Source organism: Mixophyes fleayi, chromosome 3 (genome assembly GCF_038048845.1).
Source record: "Mixophyes fleayi isolate aMixFle1 chromosome 3, aMixFle1.hap1, whole genome shotgun sequence".
NCBI lineage: Eukaryota > Metazoa > Chordata > Amphibia > Anura > Limnodynastidae > Mixophyes > Mixophyes fleayi.
In genome coordinates, this window is record NC_134404.1 from 13,663,003 (window position 1) to 13,690,152 (window position 27,150).

Genomic DNA, 27,150 nt, shown 5'->3' on the forward strand with positions numbered 1-27,150 from the left:
ATAGTCTTATTATACTATTATGGAGACATGAGGGAAAATGAAAGTACAGAAAAGAGACACGGGTTAGAGGTGGAAGGACACAGAGGAAAGTTATTGTACACAGAAGAGGTGGAGGACACAGGGAGGATAGCCTTGTATCATTTAATATGTTTTATATTATACTATAGTGTTAAAACGCATCTAAAATTAATTTCATTCTATCAAAATCCCTAAACCTTTGCGGTGCAGACGTTTATTTCAAAGTGGAAGTTCCATACCAGAACTTCTAAATTTCCACTTCGACCACTGTTTTCTATATTAAAAGCAGGAAATGTTAGTTCCACCTATTGCAATATATGTTAAACTGACCAACTCATGCCAAAGTCTTCCCATTCTGGCCAGTCTGAACATGATCAAATGCTATGCTTTTTTTTTTTACCTGGGCTAAAGGCTTTCCTGCACACAGCTTTTAAAGGCAAGACTTTCCCAAGCACTAGCAGGTGGCTGGGGATTAAGACACATAGGATATTTGACATTTCCCCAACATACGTGGATAAAGAATGCCAGCTAACATGAATACTATTCTGGGGTGATTTATCTTTCCACGCGTGTGCCATCTGGATTGGGGTAAGAGTCCACCATCATATATGCCATTGGATTTTAATGTGTACTGTTTGGGGTATGAATCCCTAACTGTGTAACTTGGATTGTAATAACTAGTAAAACAAAGTTAATGCACAATAGCGTTATCCTTTGTTTTATACATGGAACGGCTGAATGAAGTTTATAAGAGCTCTGCATTCCCTACTGCCAAGACGCATCCAATGTGATATTCAAAGCTGATATCTTGTAAGTGCATTCACAACGGGATTTCGAGGGATTCAAGTGTTATCACCATTTCATGATTCATGGGTGATTGATTTATTGTTGGATTAAGATGATGAAGCATTGTGCACACATGCAATTTAACAGTGCTACACTATGATGTGTTTTCTCGTGTTTTTGTTTTTATATATACGCACAATTTGGATGAGTGAATATTGAAGGATTCTGAAAGCGGATTATTGGATATCTGTGACATCATTTTTTACGTCACTTATGAACTGAATTTGAAATGGATTTTTAGAATCAACTTTATACCTTTTATTTTCTAGTGGTGTTTGGAAGTCATATTTATCGTTTCTAAAGCATGTGATTTATAGGTTATATCAGGGTTTCCCACACCCAGTCCTCAGGGCTCTCCAACAGTGCAGGTTTTCCATATCTCCTTGCTGGAGCACAGGTATATTCATCACTGACTGACACATTGTAACAGATCCACAGGTGGTTCTAATTATGTCAGATGTGATCCGGAAAACCTGCACTGTTGGGGAACCCTGAGGACTGGGTTTGGGAAACCCTGGGTTATACCAATAGTGCCATCTCTGTCACAGTTTTTTGTTGCAATACGAGGTTCCTACACCGGTTTTCATTATCTGGTACACTAAAAAGAGGTATGGGAAAGGTTGTATGTCCTTTAGCAAAGTTCAGGTCATATGGGTCTTTTGGTTTGTCATTTCAGAATCTACTGTCACTGGGGTTGATGACGAGTTGGGCGTACACCCGTTTGAGAAGTGAAATACACAAATTTGTACTGCACATGTCCGCATGCAAAAAAAAGATGTATACGTATGTCCATAGGCAGATATGGCTGCATCTCGCACTTGGAGGTGGAATGGGGAGAGAAGGGGCATGCAGTGCGTGTTGACATAACTGTGACTCACGGAGACACATATACACCTGTTAGAAACCATATCACTGGTTGGTGCCTGAGAACTGCTGCAAATGCACACTGCTGATGACGGTGGCCAGAACTAGCTAGTCGCTTCCGATTGGCTGATTGTAGATTGACCGCTGAAGCAGAAAATACTTCATTGATCATTATATGATTTTGTTGGGGTATGATTTTGTTGGGGTATTTTAGAAATATGTTTTTGCTACATAAAACTGGCGCATGTGCTACTGGTGCAAAGCTGGATACATTTTAAAATACATCCAACTTCAGCACATAGCTTAAAAATACTATTTTACCTGTGTCTTATTAGAGCTTTCAATTTTTTTGGGACACATTTGTATCCAACTAAGTATCTGCCCCACTGTGTTTAGGGAAAGTAAAAGACTCCAAATTTATTTTAAATGTTGAAATACATGTAACTCATCCTGACTCCACAAGATGGCAACATCATATCAGCTACAATAGATGACTGAAGAAGTGAGCTGTACTTTGCTCTGGTACTTCATTCATGGAATAAAGCTGCGCTTTTTCCCGGGACTTCATTCATGGAATCGAGCACAGCTTACCAGTCATGTACATTACTGGGAGCAACTATCACTCTACAGCTATAAAGTCTCTGGTAATTATGGAGGCTGTCTGTACTATGTACACCTCAATGAGTGAGGAAAGTGCTGCTGCTAGTCTGTACCCCTCTGCTGTCTGTAAATGCCCCGGGGAGTGCTGGGTACTTCACATGCATTACAGATCCCTGTGGGCCCTAGATGCCAAGAAATGCCGGTACTTGTAGCTCTAAAAGCGCCAACATACCCATGCCCTTTAGGGTGTCCATGGCATGTCAGGATCTGCAGTGCACAATACATTTCAGAAGGGGGACCCCGCGTTTTCCATCCTGATTTTGCCGATATCAGCCAAGCTTTCAAATCTGATTTTTTTTGAGGGGAGGGGATTTATTTACTTACCATTTGTCTGGCTAAAGCATATACTAACTAATATATATATATATATAAAAAAAACGTGTGATACACTTTAAACGTAACTTACTGAAATGGTCGCAATTTGTGTACTATGCAGACTCTTAAGATGATGCAACTTGCATAGTATACAGCTGACCCAGCTGACTCTACATAGGACCCATAAGACCAACTCTCAGGTGCACAACTGTCCTTTGTTTTACTGTTCATGAACACTAAAATAATGTGTAATTGTTACTGCTGACAGCATTATCATGAGTTTGTAGAACCAGTTGTAGAGGTCTTCACCTATAGCAGCTGCCTTTCCTGTAGTGCTGAATATGCTCACAGGTACTCAGATGCCCCCAGGACTTACACTTAGTACAAGCTTATGAACGTACTGCCACCCTAGATAGCGGGAGATGGCACAAGCGGAGTAAGGGGCAAGCCAAATGTTTTAAGGTCTGAAGTAGGAAACGTGGTCAGGTACTGGCAAATGGTCAGTGCTGGCAGCGATCCAAGGAGGTCCGGGTAACAAGGCAAAGGTCAGGGCAACGAGCAAACAATGAAGGTCCAGGTTCCAGGCAGAAGGCCAAACACAGTAATCAATCCAAAGGTTTATACAATAAACAGGAGCAGGCAAGCAGACAGGGTACTGGGCGCTATAACTGGCAGGGAGGCTAAGCCCTCCCTGCTTTATATAAACAGGATGGCCAATGGGAGTAGGGGAGCCAAGCAGGAGGTAATATGTCCCAGGTGGTCTCAGGATGCATTGCTGTTGGCATGACACAGGACTGATGGTAGCGCTCACCTTTCCAGATGCCCCAAAAAATCTGAAATCAGAGTAAATGACTTTATGCCAGTCCTCAGCAGTCCAATCCCTGTACCTATTACAGAATATCAGTCTGTCCTCAATGTTTTTCCTTGAGAGAATTGGCTTCTTGACACCAGGTCATCCTTTAAAAGTCTTCGCCTCACTGCATGCAGATGCTCTCACACCTGCCTGCTGTCATTCCTGAGCAAACACTACACTGGTGGTGTTCTCTGAAGCCTTCTTCACAACTATTGAACCTCTCTCCTTGAAGTTTTTGATGATCATCCGATAAATGGTTGACGTAGGTACAATCTTACTAGCAGCAATATCCTTGCCTGTAAAGCCCTTTTTGTGCAAAGCAATGATAACTGCACGTTTCCATGCAGATATCCATGGCTAACAGAGGAAGAACAATGATTTCAAGCACCACCCTCCACTTAAAGCTTCCAGTCTGCTATTCTAACTCAATCAGCATGACAGAGTGATCTCCAGCCTTGTCCTCCTCAACACTCTCTCTTGTGTGAATGAGAGAATCACTGACCTGATGTCCGCTGGTCCTTTTGTGGCAGGGCTGAAATATTGTTTTTGAGATAAAGTTCATTGTCATGGCAAAGAGGGATTTTGAAATTAATTGCAATTCATCTGATCACTCTTCATGACATTCTGGAGTATATGCAAATTGCCGTCATAAAAACTGAGGCAGCAGACTGTGTGAAAAATAATATTTGTGTCATTCTCAAAACTTTTAGCCATGACTGTACTAGGAATTGTAGTGACACAGCACAAGAGTCCCTGATCAACCAAACTTGCTTCAGATTTATAACTGGGGTAACCAAGTCAGCCACTTACTAGGAGCCAGCTTTGTAAAATGTATGGGAGGGGTTGTCCAATCCCCTCCCCCCCTTTGACATGCATGAACATTATTCCTATACTTACATACCAGATACATATGTAATACACATCTTGCGCTGCAATTCGTTGAGAGACAAGAGGATTATGAAACTCAGGTACATGTATCACACAGGTGGACTAGATAGTAACTATATTTCATGTTATCCGTTGTGAATAACTGACCTAATAATGCCGGTGCCACCAGCTAGTACCCAGATATCAGCTGCAGATGAAGGGTTATCGGTTATATATAGTTTACCTCAGTATATAATCAGTATACTGATCCTGTCACTGAGGCAGCGGCCATCGCTCAGTCCCGACCAACTCTGACTAAACCGTCACCACAGAGACACCGGCGTTTCCCGCCACTCGCTCTGATTGGCCAGCGAGGTTAGCGTCTGCCGTCTGTAGTGGGAACTAATCGTCGGCACTGCAAGGGGCGTGTCTTGCTCTGCTGGTCCACCAATCCTTGAGCTGGGGGGGGGCGTGTCTTTGCTCGATCCGATCTCCCACCGTCAGCAGGAAAACGGGCGTGGCTGGCAGAGTTTTTGCCGGGTGCCCGTGGTGTGACGTCATCAGTGCTGGGTGACCCGAGGAGGAGGTAGCAGCTCTTATTGTTATATTTTAATTAGTTATATTTATATAACACCAGCATCCACTCATATATACAGTGGTCACTTTGACTCAATTCAGTCTGGTGATGGTTATCCTTCTGCTTTTCCCACTTATTTTACAATTTCAATAGACTGGGCTGAGCTAATGTTTTTTTTAAATAAAAATGCCCATAGGGTTACCTCTAGGTAATTAAACAAGAATACCACCAAGTAATATAGTTGCAGTAGAACAACCCACTGCCTTCAACTAGCAGAACCTCAATGGCGCAGGGGCAGGCTGGGCTGGGTGGCGGGGGGGGGGGGGGGGGGGTGTTCTAACTTGGGCCGGGTCACAGGGGCCCCCTCATTTTTCCCTGTAAAATAGGCTGCTGGGTCAAGTCTTGACCCCTGGGGCTAAAATTTGCCAACCCTCCCCTGGTCTGGTGTCCAGAACTACCTTGGGCCAGTAGACGAGATTGCACTCAAGGGCAGGGGTCCGTAGACCGTTAACCTGCCGGCAATGTACAATCACCATTATGGTCTGTTCCAACACTTAGGTGGCCGATGATTCTATTGGGCTTCCCAATCATTGCCATGGTATGCTGAGCAGGAGTATGGGGGGCATATGCCCCCCCCCCCGTCCCATAGTGGGCTACCTTAGGCTGGGTCACTGGGCTACCTATGTTTTATTTCCTAATAAGTGCCTGAGCTGAGGTTGGACCCGGGATAAAATTTGCCAGCCTTCCTCTGATTGTTGAGTATCTCAGCCTATTCTGGCTTCAGAACAACACAGTTTCCTGGTCAGAAGATGCAGCATTAAACTCAGCTTAACCCTGATGTCACCAAGAGTTTATTTTGCTGTCATTTTTCTACAGATTTTTTTTGTCTTCTGACACAGGTGTTAAATAATCTGCAGGCAGCGTTTATGGCCAGCAGCGTTTATGGCCAACAGCAAAACAGCTCATGCAAGAAAGTGCTTGATAGAAGTCTATCATTTGTTCTGTACTTGTTACACCAGTGATTAAACAGCTGCAGAAAACCTGATTAGAGACTATATAGCACTGTGCAAGCTGGATTATTGAAGAGCTTCTCCCTTGAGCTATTTTTCTGCTGCATGAAAAGTTCTTGTTTGACACCACTGTAGGGTCCCTTCCACAGGGAGATAGTTGTAAGCATTTCGGGTGTATTAAACGTGATTTTGACACTGATAGCTTAAATAAATAATGTAAGTGAACTGACCTGTACACACGTGTTCTGACAAGAATTTTGCTTTACGTCAATTTCGAAATTGCAACCTTCAGAATCATTAACGCCTGATAAAACCATAAACTAAGTGACCATGCTATTCTTTTTCTTGCTCTCCTTGGCAGCGTATGGGTTAATATAAAGACCAGGATTTTTTCGCCTCCTGGTATTATAGGTGTTAATACTGAATGACCAGACTGCTTGCACTCCATGGACAAGTTTTATTACTATGAAGAATATTGTATAGTATCGTCTTCAGTTATTTAGTTATATAGCGCCACCAATTCTGCAGCGCTGTACAGAGAACTCACTCTGAACACACACACTCCTCACAAATAAGGCCATGGTATGTAATAATAATGCTCTGAATAGGTTAATACAGAGTGTGACCCAGCTGAATGTAGCATATGAGTCAGTACAGAGCATGGGAATACCTGGCTGTTTCCTCTTCGGTTAGCACTGAGTGATTAATCACTTTTCAGCAGTGTAGGGGTTAATACTGAGTGGCAAGCCTATTTGCTGTCCTCTGTGCTGTATATGTTAAGAGATCCACGTACAAATTACTATAAACAGGTGGCTCTCCCACTAACCTAAAAGTCAAAATGCAAAAAAAAAAAATGCATTTCATATGTGAATCATTAGTGATCCAAGTATTTCCACTCCCTGGCAGTGTATGGGTTAATGCCGATTACTTGGTGTCCAGGCTGTTTGCCCTGACAGAGGAATTGGTAACACTGAGTCATCAAACCCTCGGCATTCCCTGGCAGTGTATGGGTTAATGCCGAGCGACTGGATTTGTCTTTTGTTAACTATAGCAACCTCTAATTACCCATGATGCAATTCTGCGCTGGTCTGCAGGCTTGTAAAAACTTGTTGCTGGACAGGGAATTTACACCACAGCCCCCTCCCACCCCCCTGGACCCTGCTGCTGTCAGTCAACAGCTCCTCCATAGCAGGTACTGCAGAATGGAGACTGATTCCTGGATGTTGTGTCTGTACAGAGACACCAGTGGGTGTTCTGATTGCAGCTCTGTGCAGTCAGTGTCAGGTTATGGATCGGCTGCCCTGTGTAATGATTATCCCTAGAAGGTGTCTCTGTTATCTGAAAGGCACCGTGCCCGCCCCTTCTGCGAGGTGACAATGTCTTACAAAGCTTCCATTGTTTCTGCTCTCCCTGTCTCTAGTGTTTGAGCATCAGCCGTTGCCTGGGAAATGCACAATAACCAAATCTCAGCAGTGACTCTGCCTTTCCCACTTCTCTTCTCTCCACGTTGCTTATTCAGAGAGAGAGAGAGATTACTAAACTATGACATAGTGCTACAATTCCTGATTCACCTGTAAAAGGTAAGAGATGTCTGCCTGGAGATTCTGCTCATGTTTTGTGAACACACAGGCAACCAACTAACTAGGAAATAATCGTGTGTCTTATGATTGGTGCTTAGATATTCCGTATGGTAATAAGTAGATGGTGGCAGTTTTACTGACATATATTTTTTCTTACTGACAGTTTCCCAGATTGGCAGTTAATATACTGAAGGCTGTGTAGAGTTAGTTTCTGCCGTTGCCACGGGGCATGCATAGTATGATATTGTCCTGTGTCTCTTTACCTCGCAGGGCGATAAGCGCGGACCGTCATGTCTCGCCGCCGCCTGGAAGAAGCCATTCTCAAGTCCAAGGAGTTTCAGAGTTCAGGAGAGAACGAGGGGTCGGATGAAGAGTGGAGCGGGGGATATGGGGAGCTGTTCGTCAGACACCGCATCCCGCTGACCAAAGATATGCACGGTATCTACAGCGTCCGCTTCTCCCCCAGCGGCAAGCAGCTGGCGGTCGGCTTCGGAAATGGGGCCATCCAGGTAAAGGGGGAAGTGATTTTATTTACTTCCTATGCTACATTAAATCCTGCAGCCAACAGGAATTCTTTATTAACCCTTTTCATATTCATATTTATTTTATGACTAGCTTTATACTCCAATTCTTTATAGTGGCATATAGAATATTATTAAACTGGAAAAACATTTCAACATATGTTTAGGGATACATGGTCCCAATGAGCATGTTTATGCTTCATCAGGAAGTCCAGTGGGATTAATTATTGCGGTATTGAAGGTGGGACTCCACAGAGCATGCCTTGCACAAAGGAACAATGTCACCACTGAGCACAGCCAACTGTTAAATAACTACTCTTCCGCAGGAACAGGCACCCTCCAAGATACCACCCACTTCCATCTTAGATCTACCTCTGACCTGCAGCTTGTCTCGTCTCCTGTAATCACCTTTCACTCAAGCCTTCAAGACTTCTCACGTTCTGCACCCCACTTATGGAATTCCCTACCACAACCAACCAGACTTTCCCACGTTCTCTAAAAACCCATCTCTTTTTTAAAGCATACCTTATCCCTGATGATACTATTCACACTGATGCACCCTCACAACTGTCCCAATCTTCACTCTACGCCACACTCGCTCCTCTTGTTTCAGCTGTGCCCTCTTCCTCTTAAAATATAAGCTCTCTAGTGAGCAGGATCCTTCATACCCTTTGTTTTCATGTCTGCATTTATGTTTTTTGTCTTGTATGTCCCTGTTTTATGTATGTCCCTGTTTTATGTATGTCCTTGTTTCTATACTGTACGGCGCTGCGGAGCAGTGTGGCACCTTACAAATCTACGATAATTATAATAAAGTGGGTGGAACGGGGGGGGCTTGGTAAAGTAATTTGCAGCAGATCTTGTCATCATGGCCCTGCCCCCTGGGGGGTGGGGCCATGGCAATGCTAATCACATGTTCACGCCCACCCCCCCTGCACATGGGGCGGAGCTTAGGGAACCAAGGGTTGTGTGCCTGTATTAGTGATGGGCAACTTGATACCATTTATCGAAGTAATAATGCATTTAATCAAAGAGACATCTCTTTGTAATAACAAATCATCAGCATTTTATATACAAGTGTTACCAGCTGTAACAAACACATCTGATAATAAAGCAGGACGGAGGTGGGGGGCCGCAGATGATGGCTTCTAGGGCCCCATGTAGCCCTAGGGTCTCCTGTTGCCTACCAGCGGCTTACCGGCTCCAGTGATGTAAATCTTTGGGATTTTCCTCACTTTCCATCAGAGTTACAATGGAGATAACACCAGTTACTATCACATAGTTGAGGCAGCTCATTAGGATCACCGATTTACCAAATGGCTTATGTGCGTCTGACCTATTCTCTCACTGCAGTCTCCTGAATATTGGGTTCAGCCTGTAAAGTGCCTCCTTCCGCTGTGTGTAAGTGACAGGTTCACGTTATTCTGCCTTTTAGAGAGAATGAAATTATAGAAGCATATGAGAGGGATAAAGCAGCGTTCCCACGTGCGCACCTTTCACTGCTCACTCCCTTAGCGAGGACCCAGGTATTACACGCTGAAACAGTTTTCTAGGTCCTCCACCGTTTCTGTAGGATAAGATTCCACAAATATTTTCCAATCACCACTTTCTAATGGCTGCGGAGGTGGGGGAGCAGGAAGACCAATTAGGAGCTGCCAAGTGTCTATGATCGCAGCTTCTTATTGGTCCGCTCAGTCACACCCCTCTTCACAGCGTCCCATGGTCTAAATTGTTTGGTTGGAGATGTCAGATGAATGATGGAGCTCCGGTAAAACGGCTGCGTAGGGAAGCCCCAGGGTCTGGGAACGCTGGGTGGGTGATTTCTCTTTTCAGTGCAGCGTTCATTGTCGTCACAATATGTACATTACATCAGACTTCGGGATTGTCCACACGTGAGGAATATTTACGTTGCGTTGAATTCCAAGCGGTGGATAAAGTTCACCTCCAAGGCGTCAGCAGACAGTCATGAAATACTGACCACAGGAAAACCATGTTCCTCACGTGGGGACGAGCCCTTCAGATTATTCTTATGGTGAGGGACAATTTTATATTTGTAGGTTTATGTGACAGTAAAATATTAAGTAAATGACAGACTTGTTCACCTTATTTCAGTGTTTGATTTCTTGCAGACTGTGAATGTAGAAAAAGGCGGCGGCGACATGAACCTGTTTTCTGGACATCGCACAAGACAAGCCGTGACCAGCCTCAGTTACCACCCCAAGAACAGCAACTTGCTGGTGGCGGCCGGGGCCGACGGACTGGTCTCCATCTATGACATCCAGTCTCAGCTACACGTTTTATCGTTACAAGGTGATCAGGGTGTACTTCTACTTTATTCAGTTATATTCTGTGTATCGCTGAGGGGAAACCTGGTGAGGACCGGTAACAACCCTCTAGAAGATTATATAGACATAGACAGATATATAGATAGAGATTAAATAGATTGATAGATATAAGATAGATAGACAGATAGATATATATATATAAAATAGATAGATACAAGATAGATATGATATAGATAGATGATAGTAGATAGATTGATAGATTATATGAAATAGATATATAGATAGAGTGATAGATATTGGGCAGCACGGTGGCTCAGTGGTTAGTACTTCTGCCTCTCGGCACTTGTGTCATGAGTTCGATCTCCGACCATGGCCTTATCTGTGTGGAGTTTGTATGTTCTCCCCGTGTTTACGTGGGTTTCCTCGGGTGCTCCGGTTTCCTCTCACACTCCAAAAACATACTGGTAGCTTAATTGGCTGCCATTAAAATTGACCTTAGTCTCACTCGGTCTGTGTGTGTTAAGGAATTTAGACTGTAAGCTCCAATGGGGCAGGGACTGATACACCCTCTTAATCTCCCTAGGTTACCCCATTACCACCCTCTACACAGCTAATACAAGACAACAACCCTCTGCCCAACATAGTGGTGTGACTGAGCAGCACGGTGACTCAGTGGTTAGCACTTCTGCCTCACAGCACTGGGGTCATGAGTTCAATTCCCGACCATGGCCTTATCTGTGTGGAGTTTGTATGTTCTCCCCGTGTTTGTGTGGGTTTCCTCCGGGTGCTCCGGTTTCCTCCCACACTCCAAAAACATACTGGAAGGTTAATTGGCTGCTATCAAAATTAACCCTAGTCTGTCTGTCTCTCTGTGTGTGTATGTTAGGGAATTTAGACTGTAAGCTCCAATGGGGCAGGGACTGATGTGAGTGAGTTCTCTGTTCAGCGCTGCAGAATCAGTGGCGCTATATAAATAAATGATGATGATGATACAGCCCGCTAAATACTTTGTAACTTTTGTATTTTAGCTGGACAAATATTCAATATGATGTAGCACTTACCCTTGTGTACCAAACCACTGTGAGTTCTCTGTACAGCGCTGCAGAATTAGTGGCGCTATATAAATAGTTGATGATGATAGATATGTGAGAGATAGGTAGATAGATAGGAGATAGATAAAAGAGATAGAGATAGATAGATAGATAGGAGATAGAGATAGAGATAGAGATAGATAGATAGATAGATAGACAGACATGAGATAGATAATATAGACTTAGAATGATTGCATGACTGTTTTGCATGTACAGTTTGCAGTATTTCTGTAACATATTTTACATGATATATATGATGTCTAAATGCTTTTCAGAGCAAGAAAATGAAATTCACGCTTTGGATTTCAGCATGGACGGCAGCGTATTCGCCACAGCGGGGAGAGACAGAAACATCCGCCTGTACGACAGTCAGACGAATGAGGTGACGTGCCCGTGATCTGCCAGTTATGATACAATCACCATGTCCTGACGAGTACAAGACAGTAATCACATCTACCACAGTTTAATAAAAAGGAACTTTACACTAAGAACATTCTTAACAAACAATAGGTGACTTTTAAGGACCAGGTGCACGAGTAACTGTGGAAAAAAGCTGCAATAATCCTTAGCTGCCAAACATTTGATTTAGCTTTCTAAACTGTAGTATGGAATGATAGTTACAACCTGACTGGTGGCTGCTGGTTACAGCACCCTTATCCAGTTATCTGTGCACCAGTGATCAGTGATGTTCACTGTGGTCAGAGAAATGATTTGTGATAATTTGACCACCAGATGGTGCTATGGAGTATATGGCGAATACTTTGTCACCTCGCTGTTCATATTAACAAATGGAAAAATATAGAAAAATAAGGGTCTCTGGGAGGAAATATTATTACCCCTGTACTTTATTGAATATTTATAGTAACGTTAAGTGAAAACAACCTGATTCATAAATAGTGTACAATTTCCCTTTAATGGTGCATAGCTAAATGTTGGCACTCCCATTGATAGGTATTGTAGCTTTGAAGGATGATCCACAAATAGACTGGCAGACAGAATAGTTGGTGTTGTATAGTTTTAAATGAAGACACTTTTACCAATATCACAACGTTCCATTATATTTAATTAGAATTCATACAGATGACATTTATTAGTTATATCCTATTTAATGAGAAGCTAAACAAAAAAATATACACTTTTTATGTAGGGAACATGAAGGTAACTTTGATTGTTCGTAAATTGATTTCATATATTTTAGATATTGTATAATGTGACACAACATCACACAATAAAGCATAGCCTTCCTGTTATGCTGGTTGTGATATCACCAACAATTGTCCCGTGAGTCCACCAGTCTGAACTATGTATTTCTGTTACCTAGGAGACTGCAAGCCAACCAATGACTTTATAATAGGGATCAAAGACCCTTTTCCTTCTCTCAGTAAGCTCTCTGTTCGCTGTGGGGTAATGCTCATGTACGTGACACTTTTACTGTAAACTATTGTATATCTTGTGATAGGTTTTGAATGTCTTGGTGGCTCCAGACTACGTCATTGATGATGACCTGACATTGACCAGCGGTCACAGTCGCAGAATATTTGCTCTGAAGTTCCACCCATCTGAGTACCACGTTTTCCTGACCGGCGGCTGGGACGACTCCGTTAAGGTGTGTTTGTGTGTTTAATATGGGATTTGCCATCACATATGTTAGGTTTTCCCCAATCCTATCCTATGTATATCCGAACCCTAGTCTGCTCCTGTTATCCCATTCATAAGAGCGGGACTAGAGAACAGGACCTGTCGGCCGTTGTACGACTTTGTATCATGGGGATGTCACGTGGTGACGTGTGCTGTATATAAGGTATGTAGTTCGGGAGAATACCGCTGCCGCTACATGCAGTGATTTCACGCCCAGTTTGTTGGTTTGTTTGTCACAAATTAACTGTGTGCTTGGGCTCAAATCTACAACTAATCCTGATCAATGTCTTATTGTATTGATCAGATGTTGAGTGAAACTGGTGATTACCACGTCACGATGGGTTTATTTACAAACCACAACAAATGTGATAATTTTAAGAGTATTATCACACCGCACTGGGGAGCCATTAAGCCTCCTTTAAATGTATTAACGATTATATAAATATGATTATATTATGAGGATGGTGCACCCACACAAGTAATTAGTCCATAAAGAATAAAGAGAAGAGCAGAAAATGTATATAAGGGGCACTCATACTTGCCATTTAATTAATACAACCATAAAATATGCATCAAGCTTTATTGGTATGCTCTAAAAAAGGAGAATACTTAAACGATACCGTTCTCCTAGGGTTATGCTAGCGAAATATTAAAAAATGAAAAGAATAATTGATTTTAGAAAATTGAAAATGCAACTGTTAAGATGGCAGCAATAACTGCCAAGTCACTCTGCTACTCAAAGAATTATATACTTCTATTAGTTATATGATTACTGAGTGAAAGAATATATAATTGCAAAAGTTGGAAATATAAAAAGATGTCAACATTCCTATTTTACTGATGCAATAAATTATTTTACCATCATTGTGTGTGTGTATTCATTAAATGGTCATTATTTATATGGGTCAAAGGGAGAGTTAATTGGTTTAGACTTGTAATAGTGCTGGTATCAGTAATGCTTGTCTGATTTTGGTTGTGTCTCACCAACCCCTTAAATGAGTATTGTAATTTGATATTCTACTTAACCAGGCTAGTAGAGAGGCTTATATATTGCCTCTTACCCCAATTTTACATATTAAGGTCTTATTTTCTTATATAGTAGCTGCATCTGCTCAGTTTAATTTAAAGTGAATCACAGCAGACTGCCTTGCATGCACACATCGTTCATCCCTTTTAATGTTGAGCAGTGAGATAGTTAATTATCTTAGGCTTAAGTGGTGAAAAAATGCCTAAAGATATAATTCTCACATAGAGAATGTATTTATAATCTTATTCTCTTTAAATCTCGTTTTTTATATGTTTCTTCTAACTTAATCACTGTGAGAAAGCTTCTAATAATTTCCTGCCCCTGTACACACAGAGCTGTCCTTGCTCGAAAAGTAGCAGCATTTGTTCAGTGCAGCCTAACATGAATGACTCTGGATCCTCTCGTTAGCAAAGTGAAAGGGTAATGAGCTCCAGCAGATACTAAGTCTGGACACAGGGTCCTAACACTTTCATTCAGTATAGCTTAGGTTCACATTGTTCCTCTTTAAAGCTTAGCATGGTAGCCAATAATAAAATATTAAGTTAAAGTGAAGTATAATTCTAGTGAGTAAGTGAACGTGGCGTCCGCCGACGCACGTTTCGCTAGATGCTTTATCAAGACCCTAGAGCATACAAATAAAGCTTGATGCATATTTCATGTTTGTATTAATTAAATGGCAAGTATGAGCCATTGAGTGCCCCTTATACTTATTTTCTGTTCTTCTCTTTATTCTTTATAAACCACAACAAATGCACAACTTCACTGCTTCATTATTTGTGCATTTCTGCATTTGTCTTTCAAGCAGATTCCACTCCAAGGTTCCGGGCCTTTGAACGGCTCCACGACAATCAATATATGCTTAATTTTACCAACCTTTAAATGAGCAAACATCGCCCTGTGACATTTGGGAGATCAATCTGTCCTTTGACAGCTAAACTCCAAAAGTGGGGGGTGAGGGCTATGTGGAAAAAGGGTTTAAAACCTTCTGCTTTAGACATAAGATTGTGCATTGTCATGAGGGGTCTATCAAGACTGAATTGTCCTATTTTCCTCAATTGTGTTCCCTCACACACCAGGGGGTAAATGTATTAAGCCACGGGTTTCAAAAATCAATCAGATTCTAGCTATCATTTATTTAGTACATTCTACAAAATGACAGTTAGAATCTGATTGGTTGCTATAGGCATCATCTCCACTTTTCAAACCCACTGGAAAACTCTTAGCTTGATACATTTACCCCCAGGTCTTAACCAGTAAGTAGTAACTCTGATTTTATTTCCTATTTTATTTTCTGAAACTCATTTGTGTAATATATTGTATGTCTTGTTATTAATTTTTGTAATTAAGTCTTGGAAACATTTTTCAGATTAAATAAATTTAATCTAGTGTGTTATCTGTAAATTCTTTGTGACCTTACGAAGCCCAGGGAGGCTCATGCTACATGTGTATGTGATTTAAGTGTGAAACATTAATAAGTGGTTTTGGTGAACGTAAGGACACCATAATAAATCCTTTGTGGTGGCAGAAAAGGTGTATTCATTTCTAAGTGACAAATGTTCAGATTGCTGTATCTGAGACAGGCTGGGCGTTCGTGACAAGCACCAAACCACTTTCTATTAGAAGGATGTTAGTGTCAGTTTAGAGGTTAATTGGGTGTTTAACAGATAATAACGTCTTCTTACCCTATATCATTCTTGGAATTAAATATAAATAGCCAAATATATATTCAGACGGATATAGACAGAAAACCACTGTAAAACTCTACAAATTTTATATAAATAGCCGAAACAATTCTTTTTATAAATGGTTCAGAGAAAGTCGTCTCGGATCAGGTACATAACTATTGCTTTAAATATAAGTGGCTCCTAAATTTTCCATATAAAACAGTAGTTTGGATTGTTACATCATGCAAAGCATGGATTGTAGTGTATTTTATTTCTGTGGGTTGTGATTTACTCTGGAATTATTTTTAACATAAGGTCTGGGACAAGAGGATGGCGAAGGAAGCTCGACGTATTATTAACGGTCCTCATATTTGCGGCCCTGGAATTGATATTAGGGTAAGTGCCAGTAGTAGTCATGATCCTGCAGGCCAGCTCTCCATCCTGTGTGCTGTTTAGCGCTTATTTTCATAGGATTAAGAGTGACATAACATGTAGTTTGAACTTTGTATGGTAATGTAACTCTCTTTGTTATCTTCATTGTGCATGACAGGTATGTAGCCCCATGCACGTTTGGTGATTGGTGTAGCCCACTGGTCATCTGCTGAATGATGTAGCCACCTGTTCATCTACTGGATGGTGTAGCCCCCTGCTCGCCTAGTGATTGGTGTAGCCCACTGGTCATCTGCTGAATGATGTAGCCACCTGCTCATCTACTGGATGGTGTAGCCCCCTGCTCATCTGGTTGGTGGTAAAGCCCGCTGCTCGCCTGGTGATTGGTGTAGCCTACTGCTCATCTGGTTGATGATTGGTGTAGACCTCTGCTCATCTGGTTGGTGGTAAAGCCCCCTGCTCGCCTGGTGATTGGTGTAGCCCACTGTTCATCTGGTTGGTGGTAAAGCCCCCTGCTCGCCTGGTGATTGGTGTAGTCCCCTGGTCATCTGGTTGGTGGTATAGCCCCCTGCTCGCCTGGTGATCGGTGTAGCCCACTGCTCATCTGGTTGGTGGTAAATCCCCCTGCTCGCCTGGTGATTGGTGTAGCCCCCTGGTCATCTGGTTGGTGGTATAGCTTTCTGCTCATCTGGTTGGTGGTAAAGCCCCCTGATCGCCTGGTGATTGGTGTAGCCCCCTGGTCATCTGGTTGGTGGTTAAGCCCCCTGCTCGACTGGTGATTGGTGTAGATACATTTTCCTCAGCAGGTTCCCTTAAAGTACACATTGGTCTGTCACCTTGGTGTAGCCATATTTTTCTCACCTCAGGTCCTCATGGGGGAATTAGCCCCGGCATTTGCAGGTTTGACAACAGTAAAGTTTGTTCAGTGCAGAAATATACAAGGAACACAGGACACAGGAGCTGACATTCTTACATGGGTCTGCTTGTCTCTTGCCTCTGCTTTTAATGCTGTTGCCCTCTAACTATGTCTCCGGCCACACTCGATAAGCTAATCAGTGCAGTTTCCATTGGGTGTCGGAGCGGGCACTCACAGTTATACTGCTCGGCTCCCTGCAGCATCCTGCCCTGTGATCTGTCTCAATCTCACTCCTGACTCTATGCAGCTTCTTGTAATATAGGCCATCAGTTATTTAATAAGCCAATACAACTGAAGGTCCGTTCTTCACCTATATCAGCACCCTATTTCCCATATATGCTCAATTGTACTCAATTGTATATATGCTTAAGTGTTGTCCCTCAGTGCAATAGTATAGGTTTATATTTACAAATGGTGCATACAAAGTATGTGATTGAATACGAGATGACACCAGGTAACTGAATAAAAAAGGCAGAATCGTCAGATACAATATAGTAGCTTACAACAAACAGAATAGTACGTAGTAGGCATTACAAACCATGGTCAGGGAGGGCGCCAGACAAGGATAATTAAGCTCAGGTCAGTGCAGGCGGCAGACAAGAATGGTCTATAAATAAGCAGGGTAAAAAATCCAGAAGGCAACAAAACAGATACAAAGCACAGCGACTAAGCTAACTAACTCTATAACAGACAATCAGCGTGTGCTGCTGGCAGCCTTATAAAGCCACCTGGACCCAGCCCTCACAGTGCTGATCAGTGATGCTAAGCACCTGAATGTCAGAGAAGTTAGGTCATGTCAAGGCGAGTAGTGTAAACACTACAATAGGCTGATATATATTGTAATCTGTCCCAACCTCTGTTCATAATCCTGACACTATTCCCCTCACACTGGGTGTCTCATATGTTTCCATGTGTCCTACTGGCTCACACGTTACAGGAAGGTCACTTTCTCTGCCTAGCGCACAAGGTGGTGTTATATGTTAATTTTATATCTGTATATGAGATTTCGTGGTCCGTTATTTTATTTTACAGTGTAATTGAAAGACTTTTATACTAGTGCAATCTAGGAGAGCTGACTGTGACAAGTTACTCATTAGAGAGAATTTAACAACATGTTTGAATTCAGAGTTGGAGAGTCTGCCTTTAGGGGAGAATTCGTGGTTTAACGGGGCTGGGGGTGGGGGTCTTCCTCACTTCTTAGACTGGTTTGGTTTTACCGAGTGGTCTGGGGGTCTGGCGTTCGGCAGGGATGATACTTTGAGTGAGACACATTTAGACGGGAAATTGCATTTTATGTAGAAAATGTCAATGTTATCAAATCATGTAATACAATATTCATTATTAAGATATATAAGAAATATATATGTAATAGAGCCAGTTACAGTGTCCCCTCACTCTATTGATTTATTATAGACATAAATGAAGCCAGAATGAGCAGCATTTTAAGAGACATAATGTAAAAAGTTGAACTTAATGAAAGGAGTGGATCTAAGACAGCAGTCAGCCCTTGAAGGACATTATTACTGTCTCCACCATGCTCAGTTCTATCAGGACCCACAATCAACAAATGGCAGATGTGTGCGGCTCTGTATATCAGTAGAAATATGCTATTTTCTGTGCTCTTTTTTTAAGCGGAATTTATACCCATTTTGTGATTGATTCAGCCCCTATGTTCCTGCATATTTTGCGGTTGGATGTGTATTACTGGATGGGATATTACACAATTCACAATCTTAGAGTTAAAGGGTCTGAGTCACTAAGGAAAGTAAGGCAAGAAAAAGGAGTAAATGTTCTCTGGGACAAACCATGTTACAATGCAAGGGGTGCAAATTAGTTTATTATTTTGCACATAAGATAAACACTGGCTGTTTTTTCATGTAGCACACACATACTTGATAGCTTTAATTTTACATTGAAATTTAAAGTTGAACTAGGACATGTCCTACCCCAACTATAAATCTGTGCCTACATTTTAAATGTACCTCCCCCACCAATGGAACATGGTTTTGTCCAGATTCAAAGTTACTCCTTTTCTATGCTTTGCTCTCCTTAGTGACTCAGGCCCAATATGTTTTTCGTCTGCAGGTTTACAGGTTTTGCTGCAGTCTCGTATCGCTTATACAAACTGATATCCACTATTATTCTGGTAACCATGTCTCTCTAATCAGCCTCTTATATCTGTGTGTGTGTGAGCAGAACAGCCACATCCTGACCGCGTCCTGGGCGGCACGAAACGCTCTGCAGCTGTGGGAGCTCCGGACCTGCAGCCTAATACAAGACGTTCCGTTTCCCGCATCCGTCCTGCAGGGGGAGTTCCTGTACGCGGGCAGGTTCTGCGCTGACGGAGTGCTGCTAGCTGGCGGGAGCGGGACCTGCAGCGCTCTCGCCATCAACGTTAACACGCAGGAGGTAAATCACATTTCTACGCTGATTCATTACAAAATAAGTTTTTTAGCATTAGACGACCCTCAAAATATTACAAATACAAGAGAAATAAATATATTACTAGCAGATGAAATCACTGCCTCTACATTCCTGGAACTGAGAGTCAGTGACTTGCGCACAACCAAAAATAGTCGTATTTTAATTGGGCGTGTGATTGTTTCCTGCCCTCTGTGGACCAGTATATATCACATTGAGCTACTGCTACAGCCGATGGAAGCAGAACAATATATAATGGTATAACCCGTGGATATTGTTCATGTATTAGACGCTTGCAATAAACTGTCTTTTCCTGTCCTATAATTCTATAGACACAATGGGCCACATTCACAAACCGCACTGGACAGGCAAAGCAAAACACCTTGGTTTGCATTAGTGCGCTTAGAGGATCTGCCCTACACAGCGTGTTCTTCGCTCTCCAGAGGAGCAATGTGCAAAAGTGTAATCGTCCCATCAAAAGTCCAACTGTCCTTACACTTAAGGAGTTCTCCTTTTTTTAAAAATAAATACAAATAAAAAACAACTACAGAAATTGCTGTGCACCTCTAAAAAAATGCAACCTCAGCCCCTTTATCGCCACAAACAGTGGCGTAGATACTGAAATGTAATCCAAACAGTGCCACAGGCAAGAGCACATCACTTATTAGCTGTACTAAATATAGGAAGTCCTTTCAAAGCAATTCCAGTTTACCAGCTGAGTAATTGGTCAGTAAATAGAGAATGGCCATAAAGTAAAAACTCCCAATATACTTATCCGAGCTGGGTAGCCCACGGGTGGTCATTGGACATGGGAGCAGCAGTAGTGTCTCACCCTATGTGCTATCAGGCCATGTCTCAGTCCAGGGGGTAAATGTATCAAGCTGAGAGTTTGCCGGCGGGTTTGAAAAGTGGAGATGTTGCCTATAGCAACCAATCAGATTCTAGCTGTCATTTTGTAGAATGCACTAAATAAATGATAGCTAGAATCTGATTGGTTTTTCAAAGCCGCCGGAAAACTCTCAGCTTGATACATTTACCCCCAGGAGTGCAAAGGTGGAAAAGCCACATTTTCTCTAAAACACTTAGAATATCCAGTAGTTGTCTTGTAAGCAAAAATCTCCGCTTGGAAACACAGCATTGTGGATGAGGTGCCCCATTTCTCCAGGGAAAAGGTCCTCAGATACAGCAGAAGTGAGTAATTCCCACCACAAAACAGACAACATCATGCAGGAAACCAGTGAGGCTGTAAATTGTATCCAAGTGTAGATGTGGACAAATATGGTGGATTCCCGCCCAATACCTTACGTTTGTCCAGGTCTATTAGGCGTAGTCCAAGGGTCACACCACCAAGAAGCGTCCCAGGCACGGGGGTTAGAGTAGGCTACCCGCAATAACAGAGCCCTGAAGCAGGTCTCAAACAAATAGCCTGAAGAGTGTGAAACAGGCAAATAAATCGGTGGAGATATTGGGTAGAGGGATCCAATGGCTCCACCACGAACGTTCCTTGAGGCAACAGTGCAGCAGACACCGGCCCCGAATTTGTGCAAGGCGTCCGGCAATATCGCGCTGCCTACAGAGGCATAGCGGTCATAGATACACAGGACGAACGTTCGGGGAACAGTGGTGTCACTCCGTTGGTCAGCAACAGAGTGACACCACTGTCACCCTCAGTTGCAGCAGAAGTCAAGCAGATGAGGTTTGAGCACAGGAGGGTACCGTTAGGGCAAAAGACAAGGGGTAAATCGCAAGGCACTGGAGCTTGTTTAAAACATGGACATACCGGATGCGCTGCCCCCTGGAAGTCTTATTATTATAGTTATTTTATGTTTTCTTGTTGTCCTGTGTACAATTAATCTAGAACTAATGAAAGGCTTTCTCTGTATGTCTCAGCGCTTCCCCTCTCCCAGGAGAGAGCCTGTCATGTGTAGGAATGTATAGTATATACTGTGTGATGCTAGAGGCACCTAATGTACCTCAGGACTCAGACACGCTGTCCCTGAGATTGTGTATAGTACATGTGTGTTTATCTTTCAACACAATAGACGTGTCCTGGATAATCCCATCGCTGGATCCAATTTCACCTCTGGCTGAGGTCCCGCAGAGTCACTATTATGTATAAAACCTGTTGTTTCTGGATAATTCAGTTTTTCATGTTATGTTGTTCTATTCTCATTGTATTTACGCTTCCCCACCTGATATCTGTACATTTAATACAGCTCTGGGGAAGATTTACTAAAGATTCTAATAAGGAAAAGTTTAGGTGCCCATAGCAACCAGTCATATTCTACCTATCATTTATTTACTGCATTCTAGAACATAATAGCTAGAATGTGAATGGTTGCCATGGGCAACAGCTCCACTTTTCTTTTGAGAGGTTTTAGTAAATATTTTCCTTGATGTCAACTGTTTCTCATCCATTCCTGTTGTGCTATCCTAAACAAAGGTCCCCACACAATAACATACCTGCAGCTACATATTGTACCTACCTGTCTCAAATTTAGTGGGACTGTCCCGACTTTCTGCGTTCAAAAAGGGGGCGTGGTTTACATGTTTCAGTAAGTGAGAGAATGGCCTGGATGAATCTGGAGCACAATCTATTCTGTCCTTAGACCGTGGGAGCTATGTAATTATACACCAGCCGGAGGACACCATATTATTCTGTATATGCCAGCTGTCAGATGAGGTGCCATGCTGATTATATACCAGTCATAGAAGGTGCCCATGTCATATAGCAGTCAGAGGTGTCCATTAGATTATACTTCCTATCAGAGTGAGGCAACCACATGATCGACTACCGGCCAGAGGGTCCGTATACCCCTTTATGCCAATCACCTCATATGCAATCAGAGTGAGCTGTGCGGAGCAGTTGGCGACAGCTGTCCTTTTGGGGATTATATTTCTAATATCTGTGTAATAAGTAGCTGTACTTTTATATTTATCTGGTATTGTTCTACCCAGTTGCTTCCGAGTGTAGAGAGAGTCATTTCACGGTGGCTCAGTGGTTAGCACTTCTGCCTAACATCACTGGGGTCATGCGTTCATATCCCGACCATGGCCTTATCTGTGTGGAGTTTGTATGTTCTCCCCGTGTTTGCATGGGTTTCCTCTGGGTGCTCCGGTTTCCTCCCACACTCCAAAAACATACTGGTAGGTTAGTTTGCTGCTATCAAATTGACCCTAGTCTCCCTCTGTGTGTGTGTGTATGTTAGGGGATTTCGATTGTAAGCTCCAATGAGGCAGGGACTGATGTGAGTGAGTTCTCTGTACAGCGCTGCGGAATTAGTGGTGCTATATAAATAAATAGATGATGATGAATATTTGTCTTTGGTGAAACGGTTTAATAATTAGATACTATATAGAGGGGAATCTTTTTGGTGAAATCTCTACGATGTGTTCATTTATTTTTGTACCACAAAAAACTATAAATGACATCAATAGCACTCTTCTATTGTAACCCATCAGGTTGTAGATGTCATTACTCTAAGTTGTTCTAGAGTGATGAAGCTGTTATCTGATTGGTTGATGTGGGTTATGCCATAGCTGAAGAGAACAAAATATGAGTCTATCTAGGTCACCTAAATATCTCGTTAGTGGGACTCTACACCCTACTCTAAGCTTGAGCATTTTAAGTGGTTTGTTCCACAGATCAAATGCACCTTTTCTGCTCTGCCTGATCTGTCGGTCTTGGTTATGTACCCACTAGTGTTTTCCTCCACAGATTCTCGGAGATGTATCACTGCCCAAGGCTGTGCAGACGGTAGACGCTGCCCCCGGTGGTCAAGTTGTGGCAGTGGCCGGAGTTGGCGGCAATCTTCACATTGCAGAGTTCTGCTGATCTGGACGCAGCAGAGTGATACAATCAGTCCAGCAAGACAGAATCCGATGGCTCTGGGCTCTCATTTCATTTACACAGAAACCTAAAGACCTCTACTCGTGCCAAGAGAATTTTGTTTGCTGTATGAATTATATATCAAATTATATATTGCAGATCCTTAGTGTTAGAAATGTTTTCTGCAATGTATAATCCAGTAAATAGACCTGGTTATGAAACTCTCTTTGCTGCACACACGTCTGCTTTTATTACAGGGAAATGCTGACACCTTCTCCAGTCTGTGTGTTTGTTTGTTAAATATTGAACATTAGATCCTGGCGCCAGCAGAGTTACAGCTAAACAAATTCACTGGCGCTCAGAGAATAAACTGGGAAACCTGGGACCTTGCACTTGAGAGCTGCTGAATAGATTTCTGTAACTCTTCTTGTGCCGAACTAACATGAAATCGCCCTGCAGTGTGTCCAGATAGATGGGGGAACTTGTCCTCTAATCAGGGGTGTTCAGCTGAAGTACCAATGTCTAGATTTGTCCCGGGCAGTTAATTCAGACTCTCAATCGTGTGTGTATTTTATTTGTTTTTGCTTTTTCGTTGTTTTTTTTTATTATTATTATTTTATACATATTTTCTATCTAAGTATTAGCAGTTCATACTTGACTACTTTTGAAAAATCATTTTGGGGAGACTGCAGAAGTAACGGCTAAGTACGGCGCAACAGAAGGGTCATGCTCTGTTTAAGAGGCGTGTCTAGGTCTACTCATGGGCGTCCACCTAGGGGCATGTCCACCAACCACCTGGTAGAACCTATAATACAGTGCGGCTACCCCTACCGCTACAAATCCAGGATCTACCGCTCTTTGTATAGAAAAGTTCTCCCTTATGCTATCTTTCATTCTTCATTCAATATGTTGTTTTTTTTTGCAGACGCGGGATCAGTGTAAACCCGGTCAACCCGAGAATTTGCCAGGGTGGGAGGCTCTGTCACCTGGCAATATCCTGGGGTCATATACCCAGTATATCGCCGGGTTGGCAATGTGAAAGGGGTATAAGTGGCACAGTGTGACCATATCCTTGGGCGTTTCTGCCATAGGGGGATACACACCTCCCAACTGTCCTGATTTAGGTCCTGATTTGTGGGGACTGTCTCACCGGTCAGGAGCTTTGTCCCAACTGTTTGGAAATTGGGAGGTAAATTCCCATGCACCACAGATGCACGCAGCAATTCAATCCCCCCGGAGCATCACCAATCCGAGAACCGAACCGAGCCGGCTCGGTACTTTCCCGCATCCTCGGATCTGAATAGAGGCAAAACATCATTGTTGCGTCGTCAGATCTTGCTGGTTTTGGATTCCATAAGTACCTCCCTCCCCAGGAGATCCAGTGCCATTGCTCACACAGAAACAGGGGTAGCAGTATTCTTGTCACTCTCCAGTCTCCAGTGACATTGATCAGTGCCATTGCTCACACAGAAACAGGGGTAGCAGTGTTCTTGTCACTCTCCATTCTCCAGTGACACTGATCAGTGCCATTGCTCACACAGAAACAGGGGTAGCAGTGTTCTTGTCACTCTCCAGTCTCCAGTGACATTGATCAGTGCCATTGCTCACACAGAAACAGGGGTAGCAGTGTTCTTGTCACTCTCCAGTCTCCAGTGACATTGATCAGTGCCATTGCTCACACAGAAACAGGGGTAGCAGTGATCTTGTCACTCTCCAGTCTCCAGTGACATTACTCAGCACCTGTAATGCTTCAGTCCCACAAACGGGTACCTGTCTCGTTACCTGCATCTCATTGATTTGGAAACTGCCATGTTTCAGCATCATTCATTCAGCCATCATCAGACCTGCGCAGGTGCAAGTCCATTGCACTTCAGGGCCTCCCTCTTTTTATTGGCTAAGCATAATTGGAGCATTATTTAAACCTCCTGGATTCACCTGTCTGATGCCTGTTCTTCAAGCTCACTTCCTGCAGCCTGTGGTTCTGGTTCCTGTTCTCCTTGTGGTTTGCGTGTATTCCAGCCTGCTCTCAGTTCACTAACCCTTTAAAAGCCGCTACTACACCTGTGACTCATGAACTGTTACTCCTAGTTACCTCCTCTACTCCAGTCTGCCCTCAGTCTGTGACCGTATTGAACTACCGCTGCTCCAGTATCTCTACTACCATCTCCAGAGTACTTCATCGTGACAGCCTTGGTTCTCTCACTGCTGCCTCTGAGCCACTGCTACATCTATGACTCATCAGCTGTTGTCCTGAGTTGCCTGCGCTTCTTCAGTTTGCTCTCAGCTCATGCCCAGTGTTGAACTACCACTGTTCCAGTGCCTCTACTATCTACTCCTGAGTACACCATTGTGACAGCTCCTGTTCTCTCATTGTTACTCTGCAGAGCACCTATTCTTCTAGTGACTCCTCGACTGCTGTCCATCAACATATATTATTGTTGTTCCTGTATCTATACCACTTACCTGTGGGTTCCATTGTTTCTACCTGCTTCACCTGGCTCCTCCACATTGTTCTGCTGTTCACTCACTCGCGGGACCATGACCTACAGGTTTGTTTCCGCTAAGACCATACCTCCTGGTAAAAACCACCTACCTGTTAGACTCCGCAGCTGTGGGTGGGCCTAGCTATGCTCAGCAGAGCCTAGGGATCTATTTCCAGTAAGCCAACCGTGACAGCACCATTGCTCACACAGAAACAGGGATAGCAGTGTTCTTGTCACTCTCCAGTCTCCAGTGACATTGCTCACACAGAAACAGGGATAGCAGTGTTCTTGTCACTCTCCAGTCTCCAGTGACATTGCTCACACAGAAACAGGGATAGCAGTGTTCTTGTCACTCTCCAGTCTCCAGTGACATTGCTCATACAGAAACAGAAGGGGGTAGCAGTGTTCTTGTCACTCTCCAGTCTCCAGTGACATTGCTCATACAGAAACAGAAGGGGGTAGCAGTGTTCTTCTCACTTGACAAAAATTGACTTGACTGAAAATTTATGTTATTGAGGTTAATAATAATGTAGGAACAAAAAAAGCCAAATTATGTGATTTTAGTATATAATATAATTTACAATTAAAAAAAAAAGAGATCCAAAACCAATACACGTGAGGGTGGTTTTGCCAAAATCAAAGCCAAAACCAAAACACAGGGTTTACTGAACAACCCTAATTAGGACCAGTCCAAATATCGCTCCAGCGGACACATGGGGGTTGGGGAAAACACTGTGAATTTGACCATGGATATTAGGAGCCCCTCCAGGGCGAGAGGGGGAATTCATTCTGAGATTGACTCCTGGAAGTTATGGGGCTGACTGGAGTTGAGCTTCTGTCCTATACCAGCATACCCGGTGATCATTGTTGTCCTGTACCTGTACGATGATGGACAGACGGCCAAGTGTCTGGGAACAGCCAGATACCAGGACTTTCTGGACCTCTTGCTGACAGACTCTTTTGCCTGTGGACCTTTTGAGTGGCTACAATGGGTGGGGAACTTTGTTGGGACTCATATTAATTCTGGTGATCCGCTGACCCATTGTTTAAAGTGTGCGGTTTTATATTCTGTTGTATTACTGTACTGTTGTATCTTTTATTCACCTCCTTGCCTGTGTGATATCTGAACCTAAGGGTAAGCTCACAGGGGGTGTGACCCAATCACCGTTCACTCCAGTCACCAACTTTCACTGCTATGTTTCATCCAAAATACAAATGTTGCAAACTCTAAACTGACATTCAGCATATCACATGCAATCATTTCAATGGCATGTGATGCGTTAAATAACCATGTA

General features: G+C 43.0%; 1 protein-coding gene across 2 annotated transcripts; it reads left to right on the plus strand.

Moving 5' to 3' along the window:
- The first annotated feature begins 4,878 nt into the window (after positions 1-4,878).
- Positions 4,879-23,598, plus strand: LOC142142594 (uncharacterized). 2 transcript variants are annotated; one of them, XM_075200470.1, is made up of 8 exons: positions 4,879-5,009; positions 7,861-8,099; positions 10,241-10,421; positions 11,763-11,869; positions 12,947-13,093; positions 16,132-16,212; positions 19,319-19,531; positions 23,262-23,598. In XM_075200470.1, exons 2-8 carry the CDS (start codon positions 7,881-7,883, stop codon positions 23,376-23,378), a joined length of 1,065 nt encoding a protein of 354 aa, XP_075056571.1. In that variant the 5' UTR covers positions 4,879-5,009; positions 7,861-7,880; the 3' UTR covers positions 23,379-23,598. The 2 variants fall into 2 exon arrangements, with proteins under 2 accessions (XP_075056571.1, XP_075056570.1); XM_075200469.1 differs by lacking the exon at positions 4,879-5,009 and adding an exon at positions 7,164-7,590.
- The last annotated feature ends 3,552 nt before the right edge of the window (positions 23,599-27,150 follow it).

What these genes read in the sequence shown, in the direction of transcription:
- LOC142142594 (XM_075200470.1), top strand. Translation starts at nt 7,881, where the DNA reads ATGTCTCGCCGCCGCCTGGAAGAAGCCATTCTCAAGTCCAAGGAGTTT. An exon ending in GCTGGGACGACTCCGTTAAG is followed by an intron (nt 13,094 to 16,131) that starts GTGTGTTTGTGT and finishes TTTTAACATAAG; the next exon opens with GTCTGGGACAAGAGGATGGC. An exon ending in GCCCTGGAATTGATATTAGG is followed by an intron (nt 16,213 to 19,318) that starts GTAAGTGCCAGT and finishes GTGTGTGAGCAG; the next exon opens with AACAGCCACATCCTGACCGC.